General features: G+C 40.6%; 1 protein-coding gene across 1 annotated transcript in view; it reads right to left on the reverse strand.

Annotated features, from left to right (window-relative positions):
* SYBU (syntabulin) overlaps window positions 1-26,877 on the reverse strand; it is a 40,132-nt gene extending 13,255 nt beyond the window's left edge. The window contains exons 1-3 of the mRNA XM_053964217.1: window positions 26,754-26,877; window positions 26,394-26,580; window positions 13,001-13,195 (exon numbers count right to left, since the gene is read on the reverse strand). Of these exons, the coding sequence (XP_053820192.1) occupies window positions 13,001-13,195; window positions 26,394-26,580; window positions 26,754-26,780 (409 nt within the window). The 5' untranslated portion in view covers window positions 26,781-26,877. The remainder of the gene's footprint in view (window positions 1-13,000; window positions 13,196-26,393; window positions 26,581-26,753) is intronic.
* Between the last annotated feature and the right edge of the window lie 432 nt (window positions 26,878-27,309).

Below are 27,309 nucleotides of genomic sequence, written 5' to 3' on the forward strand. Positions count from 1 at the left end.
ATCTAGTTATTTTTTTGTGCTTCTGTATGAACTTGAGCCATTCTAACAACACCTTAAAAATGTCTCCCATAATTTCACTCTTCTCAGCCTGAAGTGACCTTTGTCAGGGGGAACATATGCTCATGGAGCAGAAGGGAACAGTCTGGGGAACTTATCTTCATGTTCAAACAAAAAGGCTCTTTGTTATCAGAGACAGAAGGATGCTGCTTTCCTAGACCAATCTCAATACAAACATTGAGACCGGAGGTTCAAAAAATACACTAGGAGTTGTATAACATAATGCTAACTTGCATTTGACAGTTTTATAAATTATATCATTAATCCACCTATGGACAAGTATATTTAATAAGCAACCATGCAGTAACACCTCAGGGGATATTTTAATGTACCGGGCAGTACTATTTGGTCTGTTTGAAGGGAAATGGATAGGCTGGTCAGAAGTATTTTTAGGAACTGGAAAATGTCATCTTTGGCAGGGATAACTTAGCAGTACACAGAGAGGCAGCAAACTTCATCACAGACTGGGAAAAGATCCCAGCCCTCCCGTCACGTTGGTGGCAGAAGTTTAACAAAGGGCTTTCAGAGGCCCCTTCAACAATCTCCCAAATCTGGTTCCCGTGTGCAAGGAGGAGGGCACAGTGTATCTGCATGAAGTTGCATGAAATTGCATGCAAAACCTGATTCAAGTGAAAGCTTCTGCATAGTCACCCTTAATATAAGACATATGGTTTTCATTTCAATATGCATAAAACATTTTAAATCAGTTTGACATGTTTTCAACAGGCAAGGGGAAAACATTGGAAGGAGAAATGTATCTGGGGGGTAACTGATGAAACAACCCTGCAATTCAGGATGAAAAGCAAAAATTGTCATAAGCTAATCAAATATTTACTGTAACACACATGTTGAAATTATTACGAAAAACTAATGAAGTTCAAGTGCCATCTGTTGAAAAGAACAGCAAAACTTTATGCCATTGGTTGCATAAACTATATTTTTTACAGTAACAAATCCAAGGTAGGTCTGAGGTCAATGCATTTCAAGTTATGACTGCCATCATTTGCTGCTTTTTTTCACTCTTACTGTTAAGAAGCAAAAATGACAAGCAAAAAGCCTTTTTCAGCTTATCAATCCTTGCAGGTTTGTGGTCAAGCTGTACTCCACCAGCTCTAGCAAACAGACACAGCTTGCCCAGATTTCAAAAGCCAACAGCTTCCTATTGCTTACAGAATCTAAGAAAGGTGGAACACAGACCTGTAATAAAGTGCCTCAGCATGGAAACAAGACAATATAATACTAATAAAATATGAAACAAACCTGGTAGAATTTTAATTTCTTTAAAATATATTTTATGTAATTGTGTATATAAAATACACTATTATAAAGCAGGTTTGCTATTTTTTATGCCACATTAAAGGCAGTACATTTCAGATTCCTTGGGGAAGCCATGTCCCTCTTGCAGTGGTTGGAGGTTGAATGTACAAAACAAGGCCAGGTCTCCAGCTCCTGGGGAGAGTTACGGCAGTTTTGGAGCTGGTGCTCTCCCTAACTGCCATCTCTACTGGGAACCACCTTCCACCAGTCTCACTCAGCAAAGTTTCTCAGCTCTGCCAAACTCATTTCTGTGCATGCCTAGAAACAGGTCAGCTTAAAAAGTGGTGAACAGTTTGGTGCCTCTTTTGAAAGACCTGGGTGGGTGTTTCACAATACACCACATATATCAGGATCCACACAAAACAAACCCAGTGACAGCTCTTTTATGCTGTCTGATTTACTGGGGAAAGAAAGGCTCCACCTGGGATTCTTAGTGCCAAACTTAGCTTTGAACTGGGAGGATGCTGCACATGATCTCCCCATCACACCCCCAGGAACACAGCATCCAGCAATAAGAACTTGATAAAGCGATGAGGCCCCGTCTTTGCAGCTTGTCATGTGCTTCTCCAGCTCCATAAAACCACCTAGTAGTTTGGAATGCCTGTCTTCATTAACCCCTGCTACATGGGTGAAATCCATACAGGCATGAATTTCCCACCGTCCCACCTCCATCAGGAGACTCCATCCTGCACACAACACAGCTGAGAAAACTGTTGTCTGCAATCTAAAATTTTAGCAAAGTTGGGCAACTTCTATCTAGTTGTTCTGGCTGCTGGATTTTATGAGTATTGCGGTTTCTTTACTGGAAAAGGGACTGGGCATGCATTTTTCCTTTCTCCTAGGCTCTTCCCAAGCTCAGAATTCTTAACTTCAAGGGAGAAACAAAACAGAGTTAAGACATCTAAAGGATCAGGATTTAGATCTCTACATACATAAAAGCAAGTAAAATACCACTGCTTAAATAGGCCAGATGCTTAAAAAGACACCACTATCTGCAAAGATCCAGTAAGTTGTTTATGCTTGACCTTCCCCTTCTGAGGCCAGTCACTACCCAGTCACCAATGCCTTTATATGACAGTGAAATCAAGTAAGTGAGATTTCCATGACTAAAATAAAGACATTCTCATAGATTTCCATTTCTATGCATAAATACAGATATATAAACACATACTGATTTATCCACTCAATACTGTTCAAAAGTACTTGAAGTAATGACTCTGAGGGAAACAAATCTTTTAGATAGTAATTTGGTCACCAAAAAAAGAGATCAGAGAGCACTGAAAATATTTATGATTTGAAGTCAAATATGACCAGAAAAATGTAAAATCAGATTTTTCTAATTTCTGTTCAAAATGATGCTTTAATTATGAAAACTAATAAATGCCTTTCTTCTTTTAACAATGGGGTAAAACATAAAAATAAATCCCCCAAAATTCAAAATATTTTAGATTGAATATGGCCTTTGTTCAGTTTGAAACAAAGATTTTCTTTAATGTTTTGATTTCGCAGCAACCCCCAAATCAATTGTTTGCATAGCTCTGCTTTGAACATAGTAAGATGTCAGACAAAAAAGCAATAGAGGATGAAAAGAAGAATAGAAAAGGAAAACATCTATCAATTCCTGAGTAAACACTGCTCAGAAAACACTTTAAATCCCATGATTCTCATTAAAAAAGCATTAATAACCTGGAGAAATTCCAAAAAAAAAGTCAACAATAATAATAACAGCATGGCAGGACACTGTTTATGAAGAGAGATTAAGGGAATGCAATTTGTTTATTCTAAGATAAAAATGCATACTGACAATACAGTTTATCATGGGAGGGGGAATACAGCTGGAAAACTGTAAAGAAAACTTTGTAACAGCAACAGAGGGTTCTGGCTGTGATGCATGTTATTTCATGAAAAATTACTTGAAATAAAAACTCATGGTGAGTGGGAGTTGTGCATAGTAAAATGTGTCTGGAGTAGGTTCAGAATACTTTAACCAGGGAAAGTTAGGAAGCTATTTTAAACATTGGCATAAATAATACAGATTGTAATTTAAAAGCAGAGGACAAAAAAAAAAATTCCTAAGGGAAGATTCATAATGGACTCTTTCTCATGCACAGCATTTCATTCTGTGAAGTGGGCTGAAACCCACAGAAAGCAAACTCAAGGCACAGAAAACTCACTGCAGTAAATATACAAATTTCAAGGCATGTTCTATGTTGACCTCACACACATTTTAAACCAAATACTTAAGAGTCTGCAGTGTGTATAGCATCGGTTTCTCCTTTCTGGCTCAAATTTCACTCTGGATTAGCAGAGGAGAAAAAAACCCAAAGAAACCTGCTTGAATATACAAAAATAATTTTATTGTTTTTACTAAAGATCACAGCTATTGCCATCTTCAATACCTACCTCTAAACCCCAGGGCCCTTCTTATGCCAGGCCCTCAGCTGCCTTTTCCCGATGCAGGAGCACATCCCTGCAAGCCCTAGGAGACCTTCATTTCTATCAGAAGGCATTTGGGTCTAACAGATGTGTTGTGTGGCAGGGATGTCATCCTCTGCAGCATCCCAGGTAGTCCCTGCAGAAGCCCCACACCCAGGTCCCTCCTCCCTGTGACCTGCAGTCAGAGCAGTGGCTCTCTTGTAGACCAAGAGCGAGGCTGAGCTGGAGGCCACGGGCATCCTTGGGCCATGATCTCCCTGTGACAGTGGCTGTCCCACTTTCTGTGTGTCTGCAGCAGCAGTACAGTTAATGGGTCAGGGAGAGAGGGAGAAAGGAGCTACTGTGTGCCTGCTGGGAGCTCAGCTCCGAGCCCCCAGTAAAAGAGTAACTGAATTAAAGTGGAGCAGCTGCCCTGGGAGCAGACACCCTGCATGCCCTCAGCCTGCCCGGCGGCTCTGTATTAGGGCACTCCTCTGCTTTGGGCTAAAGGCACACAAAGACATCTAAATCTAAGTTCATTTTTCATTTACTGAACTAAGCAACAAGGACATCCTTTTATTTATTTATTTTTTGTAAGGAAGGAGGTATGTAACTGCAGATTTTTACCCAAAGCCCTGAATTGCAGGTGGCCTGTGCCACCAGCCCAGAGCTGCGCAGGTCACTATGTAGGACAGGTGTGACTCAGGCTTTCAGCTTTTACTTGCCAGGTTCTCCTTTACAACTTGCTGGCTTCTTTTTTTGCAGTGACATCTGTGCACTTGCTGCAGCTTAAGAGTCTTCCAAACAAAGTAATATATTTTGAGAGGCCACAGCCTACCCGCTAATTGCCTATGTCTCTACTAAGGAACATCTAAAATAATGTTTTAGAAAGGGCTGGATTATAAAATTTGTGACACATAATTAAAAGATGGTTTTTCTATGCCACTTCAACAGGAATTTGTAGATCTGTGTTAAATACTATGAAACACTTTGAAGCTGAAGAACTACTTGTACCTTCTATTTTGCTTATTCATGCTTGTAAGAAATGTTTGGGTATTTGAACATGTTCATCCCCAGCAATTCAAGCAAATTTGTTTAAATTAAAAGTTTAAATCTAAAATACATATAAATTTAAACTAAAAACCTACTGCTATGCTAATAATGTTTACCTACCTTTCTAAGCATCTTTTGCTTAAAATATTTAGATTCTGGTTATATTCCAGTATTATTTTTCAGAAGCTACAGAGCACTTATTTCACTTCAGTGTATTTAGTTAGCTTTAAGTCTTTAGTTATTCCTAAAAACATTTAATTTCTGTGAATCCATAGCACAAAATGGGATTCAGAATCTCCCTTTGCTAGGCAGCTTGGGCAGCAGTCCTCACAAAATGGACAAACGGAGAGTGCCTAAGATTACCAGGGATGAATGGAAGAGGAAAAAGCTCTGATTAGAGCTACTTTAAGGTCCATGTGTGCTCTTCAAGCACAAACTTTCTTCCACAACTGAATGTCTAAGAGCATCACTTTCCATTAAAAAAAGAATGAAGCCAATAAAGAGAAAGAAAAGCCACAGAGACTGTGGCTGACTTCAATAAAAGCCACCAGGAGAGGTGTGAGAGGCCTGATGAGGACACAGGAGTGGCAGGTTGGATTCATCTGATGAAACATGGAAGTCTTCCATGTCTGAGCCAACCTCGGTCCTAATTCTCAGTCAACATAACCAGTGAATCCTAAAGTAAATGCTTTAATATTTGTGGTCAGAAAGATCACACACACCAGATACAGTGGACTTATTTGTTCTACTTCCTTTAAAACGAAATAGGACTTTAGTAAACTCATGCAGGCAAAGATAATTAATCCCTACACTACATATTGGGGATTGAGGTCAGATAAATTAGGGGCCATCTCTGCTCTATTCAACTTGGATGAAGACCACGAATTCACACGTCCCTCACCTCCAAAACAGCTCCTGCAACCCCTAGAAGGGAAATGGCAGGTTCACCTGTTAAAGCTATTTTGTGTCCCTTGAGCAATGGAACCAGTCACTAGGACCAGTGACAGTCAGACCCCATCTGCTACTGAAGGTTGTCTAAGGAAATAATTAGATTCCAATTTCACTTCCTCTGAATCACAAAAGGTGAGGGATTCATGCCAGACAGAGGAGCTCCAACCAATGGGATCTACTGGCTGTGCTGGGTCTAGAACTAGAAGGAAATATTCAAAGGGGCCATAAGAATCCTGATATCCCAGAGTATGCAGGGGAGGCTGGGCTTTGCAAATGCTGGACCCTCAGCAGTATCACCCCCACCACCATCCCCCAAACCTCACAGGCTGGCCACCTTCCAGCCCTTACTGACTGCTACAACCACCGAACTTCCACAGGGAGATGTCCCTCTGGGCTCAACTTTGCAGTACAAGCTCTGAGGATGGCATGGGCTGGAACCCAGGCACGGTGTCCTCACTCCTGGAGGGTGAGATGTGCATGTGCATCTCCCCAGAGCACACCCTGCTCCTCTGGGACCCATGGAACCAAGGCCTTAATAACTCCCTGTGCTGGCAAGTGAAGCACACAAATCTGCACTGCTCCATAGCAACAGACATGAAATTAAAGCAGTAAAATATGCAGGAGGACTCAGCACACACAGAATTATTATCCAGAAACTTTTTTTTAATTTAGAAAATCAGCAGTAGCTATTCTGTGTGGCAAAATGAAAGGTTAAGGGAAAGAAGAAAAGCAAAAGTAACTGAGGAAAATGAATAGGGTCAAAAACTGTCTCAACTGTATTTGTTAGTTTCTGTATTAGAAAAGGTTTCAGAAATTTTAGTGTCACAAATGAAATTATGAAATACATATAGTAGAAAGGGAGAAGAGTGTGACTGAAACTGTACAGGAAACATAAAAATGTTGCATACGGTTGGATTTGAATGTCAGGATGGTTATAATGGCTGCTATCAGGTGTGGGACAGAAGTGAAGCATTCAAAGCATGTGCTTACATCTGAGAAAGATGCTTCCTCCCTTTTTATTGCCCAGGTGATATTTTAAAATATAGATCAAAAGCCTTCCAGAAGCACAAGTACTTGACCACTGTGTATCTGATCTTTGCCAAATACCAAGTGGCTTAAAGATATAATGCTCAAGTTAAAGCCCTCCTCATCTGATTTAAGTTACCAGGGAACCTGGGCTTTTGCTCTTTCTCTTTCCACTTGCAACCTCCTCTGTACCTATCAGAGAATCTATGCTCTACACTTGTCAATAAACATTGTCAGATCAAGAGATTCCTTATTGTTAATTCAAGTACTTTAAGGGAAGAACTAATGGTCAGTCATAGGCAAGACGTTCCATCATTTGGTATCAACTCAAGTCACTTGGTCAATCTTCAGAACATTTTTTTGTTCTGTGACCAATTATTTAAAGTACACCGAACCTGGAGTAGCTCATTTCCTAATTTCAGCATTTTTATGCATGTGACACCAGCCACATATCTAAGTAATTGCATATTCCTAGGAACGGAAGCATGAATTTCCCAATTTCACCACTCAAGTATGGTTATCACTGGTTGCAGGATGGGAACATGGTGATCATCGATTAAATACTGCATTTGTAACCAGGTTAAATGTTCTTTGCCATACCCTTGTTCTAAATTATCCCTCTGGGAACAAAAGGGGCAGTCTTGGAATATGGGTTATGAGGTGCTGTTAAGTAAGTTACAGCAAGAAGACAGACACCAGTCTTCTTATTGCTCTTACCTTTGTGGGATGGAATGAAGAATGCCAGTTTGTTTGAAGGATCAGTCAAGGCACTTTGCTATCTCCAAATAGAGGTTTTCCATTGGTTTTGGTGTGTTTTTTTTTTTTTTTTCAAACAACCAAACAGTGTGACTTTGTGTTAGAATACACAGTACACCATCAGCATTTTAAGAAGTGATTCAACATAATAGGTAGAAGTCCTAGCAAGTAGTTAAAAAGATTCATGAATTTCTTTGTGTGCCATAGGAATTGTTCAAGTTAGCACATTCTGTAACTTGGTTTTTGTATTCTGTACTGCTGCTCTTGAATAACAGGGACAACAGATCTATTATTTTCCAACTGCTTGCGAAATTTCATACAGAGAATAAAGAAAAGTCATGCAAATACCAGATACAATGTTCTTGGATAAATGTGCTGGTAAAACATGTCTTTCTAATGTTTTATCAAACTTTCCAAGATTAAACGAAAGTCCTATCATTGCAAAATGATGCACTCACAAGGAAGTTCTTGACAGTGAAATAAATTTCCAGAATTACCTGTAAGACAATGCTCTCACAGAACTTATACACCAACTCATCTTTTTCAAGTGAAGTACATACACACACATATATCAGAGTCAGACACTGCTATTCCCCACACTGTCAGACTGAAATGAGGGAATGAGTTGACAAAAGACCTGTAAAATAATACAGCCAGATGTCAGGAATATAACCTAAATCAAAATTATGTTTGGTTTTTAAAATAACCAAAGTGACTGCCTTTAGAATACAGACAGATATGGAAGTGAAGTAGCAATATGGATTAATTTATTTGCTAATTTTATACTAATGGATTAACTAGTCACTACTCCTTGCTTTCACAGGGGACTCCCAGAAATAAGTTCTTGGACATTTAGTGTCCTGGGAATCTAATCTTCACACACCAGACAATTAAAAAAAGAATAAAAAAACCCCAAACTTCAGGAAAAGCATTATGTTTTAACAGCTAGACTAGCTATTTTTAACAGATAAAACACATAAAACACTTGCATTTCTTTTCTGATCTGTTTGGCTTATTTAAGTTCTAGTCTTAATATTTCCAGTTGTCTAGGGTAATTTTCCTTGCCTCCTTTTTGATCACTATCAGCTCCAACACTGACTAAAAAAGCAATTGCACGTATTGAATATTCACAACCAAGTAAGGGCAACACATTTTGCTCTACCTGTCTCTCCTAAAACTCCTACTTGTCCTAAAGCCTTCAAAGATTAATCTGTTCAGACTGGGACACCCTATCCCAAGGCTCATTTATGGTGACTTAAATAAATTCACAGGGAAAAAGTAGGAAACACATGTTGAATACAAGATTACTTACTTTGCCTTGTACTTACTATTTGTTAAATAACATTTTTAGTTGAGTAGTGACTGTTAAAAGATCATTTTTTTTCAATACACCTTCATTTTTATGAACTTATGTGGCCAAGCAAGGGCAGGAAAAACACAAACCGTGCCTTGCAACTACTTAACTACAGATCTAGCTGATGCACTATTTAAAGGACAAGAAAAAGTCCAGCAACACAGGATTAGAGAATCGCTGGGAGTTAAAAGGGACATCTTGAAGCCACCCAGCCCAATTCCCCACTCAAGCAAGTCTAGCTGGAACAGGCTGTACAGGACCGTATCCAGTTGAGTTCTGACTATATCCATGGATGGAGACTCCACAGCTTCTCCAGGCAATCTGTGCCAGTGTCTGACAAAAAAAAAAAGTGTTTTCTTGTGTCCAGATAGAATTTCATGTTTTTCAATTTGTGCTCTTTGCCTATTGTCCAACAAATGTAGGTGCTGTGTGTGGTGGAAGCCTCTGAGATTTTCCCATTAATCTGAACAAAAAAAGTTTTAATGTCCAAACTTCCAGTGATGACCCTTCTTGAAATATAATCTGTAGCAGTTCAATGACACTGAAATCCAAATATTGCTATTTTAGCCAGATTCAGTAATAAATGGCCAGATGTTTTATTAGAAGTGAAAAAAAAACCAAACAAACAACAACAACAAAAAAAAGAAAAAACAAAAAAAAACAAAAAAAACCAAAAACAAACAAAAAAAAAAAACAAAAAAAAACAAAAAAAAAAAAAAAAAAAAAAAAACAAAAAAAAAAAACCCTTTTTGCATAGTCCTCTGCTACCCGGAATATTTATTATTGTACCAAGAGATGAATGACAGACAGGCAGTCCTTACAAGGTTTGGGAGCTTACCCTAATTGGGGCTCACCCAGGGCTCCTTTTGTGCCATGGTGTTTACACATCTATTCTGCAGGATCCTGAAGGTGCTAAAAGGTCTGGGACAGGGATTAACAGTTTCATGTGAAACTTCAGTAATTCCATGGGCTCTAAGAAACAGCTCCAAGAGCAAACATTCAGTAAAGTGCCCCAAGTGTGCCTGTAACACCAAAATCAAGAAGACCCGAACTTTACAGAAATGCTGAACACAGCTGATCAGATGCCCTTCTCAAATTCTGATGCTCACAGAGATTTAAATACGTCTGTGTTAGTTTAAACATGCAAGACTTTTAAAAGTTATTGACACAACTTCTGCTAAAGATTTGTTTCTTTATCCATGTCTTTGAAAGACACAAATTTTGAATCCTTTCACTAAGCATTCTAATGGAAGTCGAAAAAGCAGATGGGAAAGACTGTCAAAGGAAGCAACAGAATTCCCACAGCTCTCAACAGGATGTGGACATAAACTACAGGAATTCAGAAGGGATTTTTCTAGGAGGACTACACAAGAATGTGAGCATGTAGAAGTGCTTATGGTCCTGTTTATTCAATTACAAAAAGTGTAGGATTCAGTACAGCATCTTGATACAAAACTAAGACCAACATTAATTAAGTCTTTTTGTGCCTTTTTGTGAGGACATTTTCTGCAACACATTTTGTACTGTTTTTAATATTATGTAAATGAATCACATCTAAAAGAAGGACCAACTTCTAAAATCCAGAAATTAAAAGGCTTGTAGCTATCTCTGAGAGTGGATGTTCTATTATTTTCCTTAATGTTCTTCTTTCTCCATTCTTCCCTGGGAAAGCAGGCACAGGTTTTAAGCCAAATTCACTTCTACACTGCTGTGATTCGGATTTAATGCAGAATAGAAACCATTTCCGTCTCTCTCAAATGAATAATTTCTCCATTATTATAAATATTTTATAGGCTTAGCAAGAGTATTCCAGGATTATGTATGGTTCTCAAAGCAAACTACATAAAATATGAATGATAGCCCAATCTATTTTGTTAATACTTCAAGAGGTGAAGATGGCTTAGATTCATATAACAAGGCCTTAGGCTGTTTGAGAGGAAAAAAAGGCTATGTGCATTTTGAAGTACAGAAAAGAAAGATGAAGTGATGTTACCAGAGGTGCAGAAAAGTATCAGAGCTTGGGAACAGCCTAAAAACATCCCAGGGTTCATTCTCAGTGCTATCCCTTTCTGACATTTCCTGAATTATCTAAATATTTGTGTGTTTCTTTTGAGAGTCAGCATGTCCCAAGAAAACAATACTGGAAACAGACAGATTTCAGCAAAATGACAGGAATTTTGAAGGTCCACAGTGATGGATGTACTTGTGTAAAAAATGTAGTGCAGGACACGGTAAAAAAAAGTGGTAGGCTAGATTTTTGTCTCTCATATATGACTCCTGCTATGTGATCATTGTCACAAGCCATTTCAGATTAATATGAAGTAGAGATAATCTCTATAAATCAAGAAGGGCTTTTGGTAAAGAGAAAATTACACACAATTTCTTTTATATATGATAAGGACATGTTGCTGTTACTCTCCTCCATATCCCACTTCCCTTCTACTGATCCGTTTCCTACATGGCAAAACACATGTCTTTGCACAATGGCTACATCTTAACTGAGTCACCAGAAATTCATCTGCAAGTAGGTCATGAGGAAAAGACTGGGTCCACCTGAAGCTACGGAATGAGACAGCAATAGAAGAAAATCACATTAACCCCTGTGGGCAACACTGAGAAAAATGAACCCCAGCTGTCCCCTGGCATCCATGTCTGACATATCCCTCATTTGTGTCAGCTCTCACACTGTGACAGGATTGTGAACAGCTTTTCACAAAAAAATTGTGATATATTTGGCAGGAGGAACTTAGAAGTACTCTGTAAAACAGACCCAGTTGCTGAATATTTCCAAAGGCTAATAACTTCATATTATAAGGCAATTAAAGTGTAAAACTGAAAACAGTGAATTAATGTATTGAAAAAGGTGCATAACTCTTCTCCATGAGTATAGGACTCTTCATCAGAAAAAAACTTTTGCATTAATTATTCACATTTTGCTAAGTGACATTCATATTCACAAACAGAATGGTTGTGGTAGCCACAGCTGCGGATTTGACTGTCATATACCACACTCAGTGTAAACCTTGTAAAAATTATTACCTATCACCCATTATGCACAGCAGTGAAAGACTGGGAACACTCAAGTAACATGATGCTATGAAATGAGCCACAGAACTTGCAGGGATAGTGGTAAAACAGATTTAATCAACCCTCCAATGACCAAGCCAGTGAAGAGATTTTGCAACAGATTTTCCACTGTTTCTGGATTAAACATGGTGCTGGCAAATCTGAGCTGGTTTTTCAGGGAAGTATCTAAATTGCTTCCAGAGGTAAAGTGACTCTGGAAACAATATAGCCAGGAGGTACCTGAGCTCATAAACCATGTCAGTTCTGCAGCTGGCTATGTACAGGGCCAACTCTGTCTCCATGATTAATTAAACAGCAGCACAAATATCCTGACCATGTGTAATCAAGAGCTGCCTGTACATGAATCAAATTATATAAAATATTTTATATCAACTCACTAAAATTACAGGAACCAATGGCACATTTGGGTATTTAGTCTTGGATGTGCAACAAGCAGGTGCTGATTTAGCTGGTGGTCTGAGGTGGCCCATTAGCCCAAAGCACTGGGAGATACACTCTTGATTCAGCCCCCGCAGTACAGGTCCAAGTCTGCCCAACTCCCACACACGGGCTGCCTGTCAGACATCTTGTATCCCCAGAGCTGTCAGAGCCTGGCAGCACAAAGTTTAGGCATGATCCATCAAAAAATGTAAGGACATCACAAGACTTTTTTCTTATATTAAGAGTCATTTATCTTTGGGCACTGAAATATGTGTGCAATTACTATGAAACAGAATAAAATCCATTTCAGCTATTTGATATCACCATTGAGCCTCATTAAAAAAGTGAAAACATCAGTTGATTATATTTTCATGAAAAGGTCAATAACAATAGTGTTTTCATATCTTTCAGGTGGTTCCACAGAAAGAAGCCACCTATTATATTTACTATCAGTATTAGTGATATGACAGGTGGCACAACACAGGTGTCTATGTATGTAGACACCTGTAAATATACAAGTCATTTAGAAAGTGTAATTAAGGAAATGAAAGGAATTATACTCACCAGGCTTCACAAGGCTTGTCTTTGTCTCCTTCTTGTATCGAGCCAGCTGCGTATTCCCTTCACTCATTGACCCTGCACTGAGTTTCTTCCTGGAAAAGTCTCCATCGCTACCAGTGCAAAAACTGATTGGACTGTTTCCAGCATCAGGAGTCTTAACTGGAGATACTGACTGGCTACTAGGACAGCCAGTGTCATCTGAAGAGAAAAGGGAAAGCATCAACATTTCTAACATGTATATGAAAGTTAGCAGAATAAAAGAAAGTGTGTTTGAACTACAACTCTTTACAGTAAGTGATATGTACAACCTTGGCTCTGAAACCTGGTGAGAAGCTATTTGTTTCATGTATTTTGTGAAGAAATCTTGAATGTCTTGTGGCAAGCTAAAAGGGCAAGTACTTGTTTTACCCAGTCTGACAAAATACAAAATCAGGGGCTACATAATGAAAATTCCTATCTAAGACAAATTCCTTTAGCAAGGTTAGGGAATATTGGAGCATGAAAACACCCGAGACATAAATGTTGTGCAGTGCACACTGGCTGCAAGAGCAAGCATGGGCCACGTGCTCTCCTTCAAGAAATGTTCCCATATCTGAACAACAAGACAACAGCCTACAGCCCACATGCATGAAGTCAGGAATTTAATGTAACTGGAATTAATACAGGTTCCTCAAAATTGCCCTTCCTTTAAAAGCAACCATGATCATAGAACTCCTCCATTCTTGGCAAGTGCTGTGAAGTACCTAGTTTAGAAGAGAGTGGGTTACACACAGATTGCTTTTATTTAAAACTGAATTCCTCTGAGGGCACACCAGCACTCCAGGGCATCAACAGCCACCCTGGGAGCAGACCCAGGTTCCTGACCTCCAGGGATACAAACACACCAGCCCTTAACAACTGAATGCAAAGTAAGCAATCTGATTTTGAATGAAATCCACATATCAAACCCCAACTTAATCTAATCACATTCCATGTTATCTGGAGTAATTGTAGTTTCCCTAGCAGTCATGGTGGTTTAATTGATACACAACAAAACCAAACACGCTATTCTGACTCTCCTGGAGAAATCTAATTATTCTTTCCCAGGACAAATGAAAGCTGCCATCTGAATTATGCCATTGCACTCTTCTCCTGATGCATTATCTTTAGCTAACATGAAACCCAAAGAAGTACCTGCAACAGAGCCAAATAATTTGCATGACTGTGTTGCACTAACCTCTTCCACCCTGTTCATAATGTAGGTCAAGGGTCATTTTGCACTGAGCTTTGCATGGGCATATTGATTTTAAAGTCAGTGCATGACTGCACATTTATAAGATAGAAGCGCCACCCATATCTATCTAACACCTTTCTGCCTACCTCCCCTCAGCAAGAAAGAACAGCTCTTGCTTTTTTTAGCTATTGCTCCCTCAGTACAGTAGAAAAAACTTCATTCTTTCATGTGATCCAGTTTTCCTTCATGCTGGGGCAGCTGTTCTACCCTCACTCATGTGTTCCAAGGTTCTGCTTCTCATTTCTCCATGCCCTGCGTTCAGTTCCCAGCAAGGTACCCACAGCTGCTGACTGTCCAGAGCAAGCTGCATGTATTAGGCTGCAGGAGCATCCAGCAACCTGAAGTGTTGCATCCCAAGCCTGCCAAGTGCCAGGCATAATGCCAAGCCAAGGGGCAACCCAGCTTACTGCCAGAAACACCTCCCAGGGCACAAAGGGCAGTAACAGTGCAAAGCACCTAATCAATCCAGTTTAATCATATTTAGTTCTTTCAAATAATCCCATTTGCCCATTAAGCCCATTTGCCATCTTGCTGCTGCCTTCTGTAACTCAGAATTAGTTCCTAGTAAAGTAATAGAAAAAACTGCTAATAAACTTCTCAGCCTGTCCCTACCTTCATTGCTGCCCACATGACTTTAGTTTACTTTTTTATCCTTTCCCTTCCCACCAACATCACAATATAACTCAACACAAAGAAGACAGAAGGTGGCAATTTCCTCCCAGATCAGTATGTGTTTTTGTTTCTCCAACATTTGGAATCTCTTCTGCAGGCTGAATGAATATTACCTGCAGGACAGTGGATCAGCACAACTGAGTGAGCTCCTGAACTGCATTTAAGCATCTGCTTCAGCTGTGTCCAAAGCATCCTCTCTTTGGAAGCACACAAACATTTATAATCAAATATATTCGGAAAGAAATGACAGCTTGCGCAGTTCATTTTTAATTATGATTTTTCCACTTAGATGTTTCTGTATGTGGTATTAGTTTCCAAACTTTCTGTTAGAACAAAAACAACAAAGAATCCCCACACAAACAAAAACCCACTCAAAACAAAAAGCCAAAACCCAAAGCAGAGTCCCCTCCCAAAACCTTCCACCCAAACCCACAAGAAACTATTTACCTCATCTCTCCACCAATACAGTTTCTGCAATACCTGCACAGGTTCTGCAGACCTGACAGATCTGTTTTATATGGGAGAATTTATGTAGAAGTAACTCCAAAAGCTATAGAGATGCAGCCTGGAAGAACCACAGGAGCTGGTAAAACTTCACACAATGAAAAACTAAACTTCAGTGTTAAAAACTGGGGCACTAAAACCCCCAAATGTACAAAACTAACTACAATTAGGAAAAAGGTAGCTAAAGAATACATACTATAATACCACAAAAATGTTTTATCTACCACCCCTCAACACTTCCTGTGATATCACACTGGTGACACTGTACCATCAGATTATGTCATATCTACATATTCTTGTTTTACTGTTAAGAACTTCAGCTTTCAGTGCAACAGGGCATTTTTTAAAAGAACAAATGAGCCTGGCACAAGGAAGAATAGCTCTTTTCTACTCATACCCCTTGTAACCTTTAGATACACCAATAACCAGGTGAGCATTCACTCCCACTCCAGCTACAGAAAAGGAATGATTTTATTGTATTCCCTCTCCTCCGATAGTTTATCTTTTTATGTAATGTAAAACTTATCATCCTTCTACTACTATTATCCAGAATCATGAACAAAATTATAAATTTTCCAGAACTAGGGCAAGCTGTAGAGAAAGATTTTTCTGTGTCAGCCTTTTGAGTAATCAAGATGTTTGCTACCACAGAATGGAAGAGCTGCCTATGAAACACTGGTGCTCACTGTCAAAGCAAGCAAAGCTCTGCTGTACATCAGGGGGATTCACCCGACCCACAGCTCATCCTCCTGGCACATGGCAAAATCCTGGTGAAGAGCAAGATGCTCTCTAGCTGCTTAGTGCCAACCAATTGCCTGCCTACCTTCATCTTTCCTGCAATTGAAACCTTAACAGGCCATTGATTTGCATTTAATACTGTAGGTGAACTCCCCACAGGAGAGCAGCAGACTTCCCTGTGGACCCTGATGTGGAGCTGATTCCCCCTCAATCTCCAGACAGCCTGACCACCCTCCCTGCTCACTGCTGCAGCAACGCCTCTGCTCCTCACCTGCAAGCAGAACGTGACTGTGGCACGGTGCGCTCAGTATTTCCCCCAGACCTGCAGGCTCCTCCTAAACCCTGCTGGAAACTCTGATGGAAGGAAGTGAGACCTCCACCTGCCCAGAAATGGGCCAAGATAAGGAATCTCTCTCAAAAAAGTGGGTAAGGAGAAGATGAGCCCACAATGGGATTCACTCTCTGATATGATGTGCATATAGTTTCCAGCAAGGTCAGTTAAGGATTCAATGCTGTAACTCAACAGGAGTTTTGCCCCAGTAAGGACTGCAGACCTTAGACTCCTTAGGATCAGAGGCAGACCTGATTTACCTTCTCGGGCACATCAGCAACAGGAAGACAAAAAAGAGAAAACTGGTAAAGAGTGCTGTGAAAGCCTGGACTTCTGATCTTGCCTGAATTTACTTGCACAAGAGGTAAAACCACATGAATTCATAACACACGATTTCCATTGCTTTCTTTCACAGTGTCTTTTTTTTTTTTTCCACAGGGGCCTCCTAGGAGCATTCTGGGAGTAGACTTTTCCTTTGAACATCAGCTGGATTTCATCACTTGAAATTCTATGTCCAAGCCCTCTCCCAGATCAGACATGCCTGCCAAATTTCAAAGCCAAGCACGGGATAGTGTCTCCTCAAACAAACCATCAGGAAAGTTGCTCAGAGCACTCTGACATTTGCATGCCCTGACTAACCTTTAAACAGTAAAGTCAAAATATAAACAACAGTATTAAAGATAATAATACTCTGAACAATTGACAAAAATACTGTTCTTGTAGACTTTTAGGCTATATGTTAAGATGTGATGATTTTCTCAGCACAGATATCTTAGAAGGTTCACTAGATTGTGCCTTAGAACCTTCTTTAAAAAAATACTGCCTTTCCCAAAAGGCTTCAAGAAGCTTCGAATATACAACCTCCTTTGTAGAACACATGTAAATAATTAATGATGCTCTTGCTGAAGAAGCAGTGACTTCTTTTTACTTTTATTCCTAACTGACAGATCGAGTTAGACATTCCTGTGACACTGAATGGTCCAGTTCCTGCCTGATCCCTATTTCACTGTCCAACATTTGTCTCCTCCTAAGAGTCCCCTGACCAGTGTCCAGGCTGTACACAGTCTGAATTTCCACCAAGAAACGTGGATTCTGGAATTAAACACGTGGCTCTAACAAAATTTTGAATGTTCAGTGTACCAAGACGAAAACAATTTTGTGGCTTTTACCTGATGGTTATGTTTGCATTCATCTCAGGATCTGTTAGTCTGGGTAGCCACAGCTCTTCCAGGAAGGTGCACTGCAAGCTGGCTATTGGCAGTGAGGGTACCACAAAGGATAATTTTTCAGGGTAATCTCCCAACCTGCTTGTCTGCCTCACCTCTTTTGACCCTCAGTTTTTGAAACTATTTTGGTCTTCTCTTCATGGCCAGCCAGCCTTGTAGCACAGGGATGTTTATTCAATTATGAAAGTTGCTGACAGACACCAAAGGGAATACAGCACCTCCCTTCCACCTGTAAGTCTTTTTCTCTATTAAACAGAGAGAAAGAGGCTTCTCTGGAGGGTGAGCCAGAAGGACAGCCCCATTCAGGCTAAGTCATCCCAGCACTCTGAGTCACTGCTTGCAGGGTCACAGCTCTCTCCAAGGACTAACACAAGCACTGCTCTGACCTGGGCAGCTGAACTAGGGAGTGTAAGGGCTCAGTGCCCAGCAGAGAAAACTGCTAATGGTAGGGTCACAATGTCATTCTGGAACAACTGGGAAACACAGTAAAAGCAGCAGACAAAACATCAGATAAAATTAGTACACATAGAAAGGCAGAGGTAGGGGCATATTCACATTCACTCCAGGAGGGTCTCAACAGGCAAAAATGCTATCTCATACCCCTGGAGGCACCCTCCCCTTTCCAGCAACCACTGAGGGAGCACAGCCTAAGGTAAGTAGTGGGGATATTCTCCTCAGCTCCTGATTATACTAAAACCTTTCATTTTTACTGAGGTGTAGTGGCCATTGCAGTATGTGATTGTATGTACTCTGTAAGTTTAATAATTTGCTAGAAACAATTTGTTGCTTACAAAATCACACAGACTTTAGAAAAATATATTTATTAACTTCACTAAAGGTAGAGTCCTAAAAGCGCTAATGGTTTTGGTCCTTCTGATCAATTTAAAAGAAATTTCTTAGCTATTTTGAAGACCTGTTTGGCTTGGTATTTAAGAAGCTTTCTCAGAATATGATGTACTTGTGAGCCAAGTCTCTTACCAAAAGTCAAACACAGTAATGCAGAGCTGAAGCACAAGGACAACTACAGCAGTGTCAGGAAAAGAGAGGAGGCCTACTTATGCAAAATCCTGACATGCAAATAATTTCCACATTTAATCTCAGTGTCTCTGCAGGCAAAACTTGAATTCACTCTGCTCCATTTTGTTTATGAACAAAGGCTGGCTAGCAGCTCCACCACTCCCTGAGGTCACCTACAGAGGCTGTGCAAACTCTTCTCCTTGAGGGGTTTCTAGACTCTGACAAATACGTGGCTGCTGGGATGTGCTGGGAACAGTCCTGCTTCAAAAAAGAGGCTGGATTAAATGATATCTACAGGTCCCTACAACCTACATGCTTTTCTTTTTGTCAGATATTCCACATCTGGAAAACACCCTGCTATTCACGGTCCATCTTTCAAGCTAGAACTTTTGACTGTAATGTTCTAGTCATAAAATCTAACGCAGTAAAATCACGACTAAGCATCTTCAACTGGTTGCTGAGGACCATCAATGTACAGGCAACTTTTATACCTGTTGCTCACCAGCCCCTTTGAGCTGGCTTCTGTCACACCCACAGGCTGCCCACTAAGTGCTGAAAATTTAGCATGAGAGCTGCTCACTGACTTTGGTAAGAAGCCCTCTCTACTCAGTCACAGCATGGCAGGAGTGCTGACAGGCTGAGATTATACAGGAGAGGAGAGAGGAAGGTGAAAAAAGATGGACTGCCCTGCTCCTAAGCTTGGGCATCTTTTGCAATGCAGGATTTCACATAAACATGTCTTTAAAGCTCTTGATGTCTGACTGTGCAATTGCTAAGTCATACTGAAGTAGCTAATTTTAATTGATTTTGGCAGCAAATCTACTAATGTTCCTTCTACTTGAAGATTTCACTAACAAACAGGACTGACATGAGCTCTGTCAAAACATAGGAAAAGAAAGAGGACTATATAATTGTGGTTTACTGGCTTTGTCATTACATTTATAACCCAACTAATGGTGTATTACAGAAGAGAAGCACAAGGGCTTACTAGTAAAAATATCAATAAAAATAGTACTGTTACTAGGAGAGCTGTGGTCAGGAATAGCACAGCTCCCTGAGTTTCATTGTCACATCACAGAAAACATCTGGATAAGGGGTTTAAGGTGATAAAGGACTGAAAAATCTATTTGAAAATTTTATAGAAATTTTTTAACTAAATGTAAGGACAGGAAAGAATCTAAAAAAAAAAAAGAAAAAAAGACAAAGAAGAGTCTTTTCTGTTTGGAATGGATTTCAGCAATTTAGTAGACCTCATTAATATTTTGAGGACAACAGCTGGAAGTGGAACCACTGCTGCTACCTCTGGGAAAGCATTGACTACATCCAGTGTAAGAAATACTATGCATTTAATATTAACATTAAGTGAAATATATGTGTACATATAGATGGGTTTCTGTGGGGTTTTGTGTGGTTTATTCCATTATGCAGCAAAGAAAGAAATTAGAAATATTCTTTCCAGTTTTGAAGGCATCATTTTGGGACATAAAAATCTTCAACAGATCACAAAGAATTTTGTAGCTATTCCTCAAATGGTGCAACATGTTATACTCATTTGGTCTCATATAGCTCTGCCTCCATGGCTAACAGCATATAACTGTGACCCTCATAGCTTCAACATCACCTCATAACATTGCCCTGCTTACCTTCTCATGGAAGGAAATAATATATGTTCTATCCATTGTTGTTTTATGCATATTTTTCTTTTCTCTTTTAACTATCCTCAAGCCCAGAGTGGCACTTAGCAGCACCATAGAATCTAGTCACATACACTTCAAAACACTGTTTGAAAATTTCATGGATATATATACTAATCCTATAAATTTAGGTCTAAAATATGTAATGCTGAATTTCTCTTAAAACATCAAGACTCTCTTTTAACACAAAGTAAATCCAAGACTTCTGATTAAAGTTTGATTCCTGTTGTGATTTTCTTCAGAGTGCATGACAATATTCAACTCAATAGAAAGTTGCATGAAAAGCACTGTAAAAAAAAAAGTATTGGATTATGCATTTGTGGTGAAGAAAATACCAGATAGTGTTTAGAATTCCCCCATAGTACACAACAAGCTACAACAAAAAAAGGGCAGTAGAAAGTCTGAGGTGTAGTAGAAAGGGTGACTGTTCTCAGGACACCATGCAAAATGTTCCAGGGAGAAGAGGAACTGACCCCAGGAGGCTCTGGGTCGGGTTTTAAAGGTTCACAGTACTGACAGACACATTAAAAGGTGATAAAAAACATCCAAAAGGTCAAATATTTTGGCTTCCAGATCTTGTTGTGTGGCAAAAGGAACAAAAGGATTGTTACTTAGGGGGATTAAATACTGAAGTTGAAAGGGAAGCAGGGAAAGGCCAAAAACTGGGGAACAAGCAGACTTTGCTCTTTAGTACCTAGGCACTGTTCTTATTTCCAGGTTTGGAACAGATCTCTATGCCACAGTGACAGAACTGGTGGCTCATAACATGAAGCAATAATAAATTATTGCATGTAAGCTGGTCCAGCAGGAAATTCTCTAGGGAAGCAGCAGTGAGAAAAGGAAGCATGTCACCAGTGCCACGCTCCTGAAAAAAGGCCATATGTGTATTTTTGAAAGCAGATTTTGTTTCAATATTTTTGTAAATTAATATCACTGAATTGCCTTACAAAGTGCTGCAAACGAAAGTGCTAGAAAAGACCTCCAGCAGTATGAAAAAAAAGGCAAAATGACTGTGGGAAAGCTTATAATAAAGGACTGCAGGAAAGAGAATCTAACTTTCAGCATCACATATTTGAGAACTTTTAAGCATGCTTGTTTGGATCAGTAACTCAGAGAAAAAAATCAAACACATAAACCAGTAAGGAACTATTTAAACAAAATATTTTTTCATATACCCAGAAACGAGAAGAATGAGAGAGCTCACTGTTTCCATAGTAATACATACATATATATAAACAAATAATAGGAGCAACTACTTTCAGTAATTTAAACTAGCTGTCTGGCCTCAGTCTGTTGACTTGTTAAACTACTAAAAATTTAGTTTTCTGTATCTATTTCTATTCAGGAATATATATTTCAGTACAGATACTTATTTAGTGTGGTCTCCAAAGCTAGCTGCTTTATAATGCAACCTGCTTCAATGCTCTCACAGAGAAATTATTTACTGGAGTGCAAGAAGGTACAGCTTTTTTCTTCAGTAACAGTTGTACAACCTCTTCTTCTTGTCTATGGCAAGCAAAATGGGTTGTGCATTCACATGGACTTAATAAGCCTGTCTCAAGCCTACATGCTTTTTTGGACACACACTGTAAACTCAGCCCCGGCATCCACCAATAGCTGGGCCAACTGGCAAATAATCTCTGAGATCAAGGGCACAGGAGCAAGTGAGCAAGGAATGGCAACACAGAGATTCTTGCTGCAGCATCCACACCCCGGGCTTACAGCGCAGCCACTGTACACGTGCACATTTATTGTGCCACACATGCAAAGGACAAGATTTAAATAAAATCTCTACCCCAGAAAAGAAGTAGTTATGAAACAAGGATTGAACTTGAGTGAGTGTTGAACCAGATCTTGACGTTTTAAAGAAAAAGCAAAAACAAAGCTTCAACTCCTATTTTTGAAGACTGCGTTGGAGTGAGTCGCAGCCATTAATGTACAGAGATGCTGGTTTTCCATAGCTCGTAGGACTATTCAGTCTAATCAAAAAGGTGATTTACAGGTAAGCCCAAGAAAAGAGAACCTGTTTGCTACAGGTATAAACCAAGTCCTCTGGCTCAAAAATTCCTTCACTGAACTAATTATTAAATATACAAGTGCTTCCTGCAAAACTGCATCTTGGTTACCAAAGCTTCACTGCATTCCCTGCCAAAATTCTGGAAGCTGGCATCCTAGAAAAGGCTGAAAGAGAATTGGGCATTGTTGTAAAGTCATCTTCATACAGAGAAATTTAAAAGCTGAGGTATTCAAAAACCAAAAGTAGAAAAGAACATACATCCCAGACTAAATTCCTTTTTAAAGGAGAAGCTGAATACACTTACTGAGCTTGGCACAGGCTGACTTCAAACCAAGGACATGTACTCCAAACCCAAAGATAGTGCTCCACCCAAAGTATCATATTTTTTACAGAGCAAACACTAACTGGAATGACCAAAGGCCCAACAGCTGCTCCTCCATGGATCCCTCAGCAGGAGGCTTGTTTGAGATGCTCTGGATCACATTCTCTGCACAACTGACAAGGTAAGTGCTCGCAGCCACTGGGAAGCCAAGCACAACTTAGGAGAGAAACACGTGTGACACAGGCAAATGCTCCGTAGCAGGTTAGCCACACCAAGCTGCTGGGAGAGTGTTTTCCCATCATTTGACATCGTATGAGTTCTGTGGCTAACATCCAAGCCAAAGAAGAAAAGTGCTCCCATATCAAATGACAACCAGGACCCCAGATGCTCTAAGGTTTTAAGAAAGGGTTGTGCATAGTGAATGCAAACACAAAAGCTCAGCTTGCCTACCCAGCATCCAGACAGCATCCACATTCACTTGGCAGAAACAAAGAATATTAAAACACATATAAAAGCATTTTAAAATTTTGTCAGGAATAACACAGATATGACTAACACTCTCACTGCGTTTCATATGGACTTACAAAGCAAAACTGACATAAAGTCAACTGCAAATAATTGACCAACATGATCAAGTGAGGCTCTGATTCACTCAAACAAGACAAAGGAGCTGATAATGCAAATTTAAACTTACCACAGCCAGAACTAACAACTTCTTCAAAAGAAACTAAGCATTACAAAAGCCATCTCTTTTCTGTTGCCAAGAGATATTTTTTGCTGTTACCACCATGCTTGCAGCACTGCCATGGTTCCCAAAACCAACATTATTAATACCTACAAGATTTACCCTCTTTTAGAAAGAAGGAACTCCAAGCCTTCACTTAGGCACTGAGACCAGTGTAAGCACACAAGAAAAATGGACAACATCAGAAGCTCTAGGGAATGAAGCAAAACATGCATATTTCATGGATGAGGGGAAAAGAGTAATTTCTTTTGGGGTAAAAAGAAATCTATAGATCATTACTTGGTGTCAGTAATAATGGAAGAAAGGTAAAGAACAAATTGACAAGAGAAGGGTAAAGAGGAAAGGAATTATTCCAGGGATCAATTCATACTATCTGCTGCTTATCAAAAACATTTTGGGGTTTAATGCTCAAAAGAAATGACAAAAGAGACATTCATCTAAATTCTTATGAACTTTCTCAAACTGCTACATTAATGCTCCCATCTGCTGTCGTCTTCCAAATGTACTACTTGCTAATTTTAAATACCCTTTTTGCACATGCTATTTCTAAATTAAGAAGAAGCACCAGGAGAGGCAGGTTAGGCTGTGGTCCCTCCACTCACCTCTCACACATCTGTTCACCATCTCCTCCCCAAACAGGAATTAGCAGCCACCTGCTGCCCCTGGGGGATTTCACTCTAAATCAGACAAATGCTGATAAAGAAGGATCATAAGTGGAAGACAGGAAAGAGATGTCAGAGAACGAGGAAATCAAGTCAGTGACTGTTGCTATACCTGCATCCCAGTGAAAAATCCATCAAACCTAGCAACAACTGAACCAGGGTCTAGGATGGAGGACAGTGCCTTGGCTGATCCATGGCTGTGTGAGGTCTGAAGACGAAGAGCAGCACACCACATAGTGTGTACCTGTATGGGTGCTGCAGGCAGCTTTAGAAACACAAAGGTCTCACATGGAGAAAAAAAAATCAAATTACATCATTGCAGCATGCAAGAAATAATAAAAGATGAATAAAATAAATAAAAGAGATGAGCAGTTGTGCTTAAGATGCAGGTTAAGAGACCAGCATTGCACACTGCAATACCTATAAGGTGCCTTAAAACTGTCAAGCCATGAAATCAGACACACCCAGAATAAAAACAACGTTCTGCTGGGATTCAAGACAGCCTGTGCAGTGCAGTGGGACAACAAGGGTATATGACAGTGGCAGCTACTTGTTGAGTAGATCTGAAGAACAGGGTACAAATGCAAAAGATGAAAAAATGTCAGTGATCAAGATGAAAGGCTTGTCAACACAGAAGGAAAAAAATCAGGATGAAAAGCAGCCATTTGGGAGAGATCATAAAAATAACGTTTTTCTAGAAAGCTTCAAAAGATTTTATTTCTTTGAAACACACAAACTCAAGCAGGTAAGGTGAAGGGATTAAAAAGGCATGGGAAAAAGACTCCAGCATTCTTACAATCCTATGATGTTTGTTTAACTCTCTGCATTGTTCATTAAACAATGACCAAATAGATCATTCCACTGAGCCTGAATTGCAAAATCTGGCAGAGCTAGACTCAAACATGGATATTGTGTTTCTCATCTAAGAAAACTTGTACACTGTGTTCAATACACTGTTTTTCATGAAATGAGTTTAAAAAGTAACAACAGTAATCTAATCCACTGTAGCGAAGACCAAGATAAATAAGAGCATTCCTGTCTATTCCCAGGAACACCTCTGGTAATTGAAAATACTTTATGAACTAAAAAAAAAAAAGGAAGCTTAAGAAGTTTCTCTGATACTAACTATTGTAAAAAGACTTATAATTCAGATTTTTAAATAGAGAATCACAGAATCATAGAAACATTTAGATTGTAAAGACCTCTAAAGTTATTGAGTCCAACCTAGCACTTCCAATTCCACCACTGAAAATGTTATGCTTTCCAAAAAACTGACTATTGAAAACAAATTTCTCCACACCAGAAATACCTTTTGAATAACCGTAGGCATATTGAGTCCAAGCTGTTCATGATGTGACCCTCAGTTTTGTTATGCGTGTAGAATAATGTCATTTACAGTGAAGAGTTTCACTGAATTAAAAAATTACTCACCACTAGTAGGCATCTGAGTCTTTCACTGCCAGTTGAGGCATTTAAATTGTGCTAAACTCTACACTGGGCAAATATTCTACATTAAAAAATGTGGTTTTGAGTTGTCGCTCATGTAATATTTTGAAGAGCAGATGACATTTTTTGGTCTACAGTTGGAGAGCAATAATTTACTTCTGATCAATCACACATCCATTGCCCTCTCTGTAGAGAAGCCATCATGCCCAACTCATATCTGGCAATGCACTCATCAGTAGAAGACTGAATTCTGAAATAAACAAAACGTATTTCAATATGACAGTGAAGACTTCACCTATATATTCTGTTCCAATTGATGGAGATCATTGTCAAAAAACCAAAAGGAATTGCAGTCTGATAGCAACTCCCCTGTTTTACCGACTTTTGATTTAAGGGCTTTTCAAAATGCCTTAATATCACGCTGCAGTTGTTAAGGCAAATATTTCTCTTTAAAGCAACGCTTTTGCCACAATAAAACCGCCAACTTTTTTAGCGGTGGATAGCAGAACTCGGAATGGAAACATCTGGTGTCGCTTACAGACACATATTAAAAGAACAGATACTAGATTTCCCTGGAAAAATCAATGGTTGCCCTTCTTCATCGGTAAAACGGATTGCTCATGCGGGCTCGATGGGAGCCCAACACACGGATGCTGTGGCTGGGATGACAGCGAAGCCTCGGGGGTGCCGTGTGGGGCGCACCGTGTTCCCCAGAGTGCCTGAGGCTGGGGGGGATCTCTCTGCGGTACCTGAGCAGAAGCTGTTGCTGCTGATAGTCCTGCCGGAGCCCGCGGAGGAACTGGGCGGGTTGAATTCCCGGCTTTCCTCTTCCGAAAAGGGCGATTCGGAAGCGGGAGATACCTTCTGCTGCGGCCGAAGGACCAAGCGGGGGATGCGGCTGCGGGACACCTCCTTTTCCAGCTGCGTCCTCTGCTCCTGCTCGGGAAGGGACACCCCGTCAGGAACCTCTCGGATGTGCCCTCCTCCTTCCATCATCGAGGCAGGGGCAGGCAAACCCCGGCCCCTCCGCCCCCCCCAGGGCGGGGGCAGGACGCGATTTGCCTACCCCTGCTTCTCCTCTCTCCCCGCCGCGCCGTCCATCCCCTCACCTTGCTGCTCTCCCGCAGAGGCCCCATCGCTCCTCAATCACGGCGCAGCCGGGGACAGGCACCTGGCATGGGCGAGAGGGATGCGCTGAGCGGGGCTGCGCTGCCGCTGTCGCTGCGCTGCGGCGCTGGGGGTGGCGTTGCCCGGCCCGGCCCCGCCGCCGCTCCCCGCCCCGACACGTGGTGCCGCCGCAGCGCCCGCGCCGCGCCCGCCCCCGGGGCTCCGGCAGGTGCGGGGCTGGGGCGCGGCCCTCGGCCCCGCGGCCGCAGCCCCTCGGCACCGCTGCCGGGGGCAGCCCCCGCCGTCCGACCGGGCTTGCCGGGCCCTGGCCGCGAAAGGCGGAAAGGAACGCGGGCAAAAGGAGACAGGGGCAGAGGGCAGATGATGCCGATACAGATACGATGGATGTATAGCCACAGAGTTAGCAAAATGCACCGTCAGACTTCTCTACTTCTGAGTCACAGAATCACAGACTGTTAAGCGTTTGGGAGGGACTTTAAAAATTATCTAGTCCTGACCTCCCCGGCCATGGGCAGGGACACTTCCTACTAGACCTGG

The sequence above is a fragment of the Vidua chalybeata genome, chromosome 1 (genome assembly GCF_026979565.1).
Source record: "Vidua chalybeata isolate OUT-0048 chromosome 1, bVidCha1 merged haplotype, whole genome shotgun sequence".
NCBI classification, from domain to species: domain Eukaryota; kingdom Metazoa; phylum Chordata; class Aves; order Passeriformes; family Viduidae; genus Vidua; species Vidua chalybeata.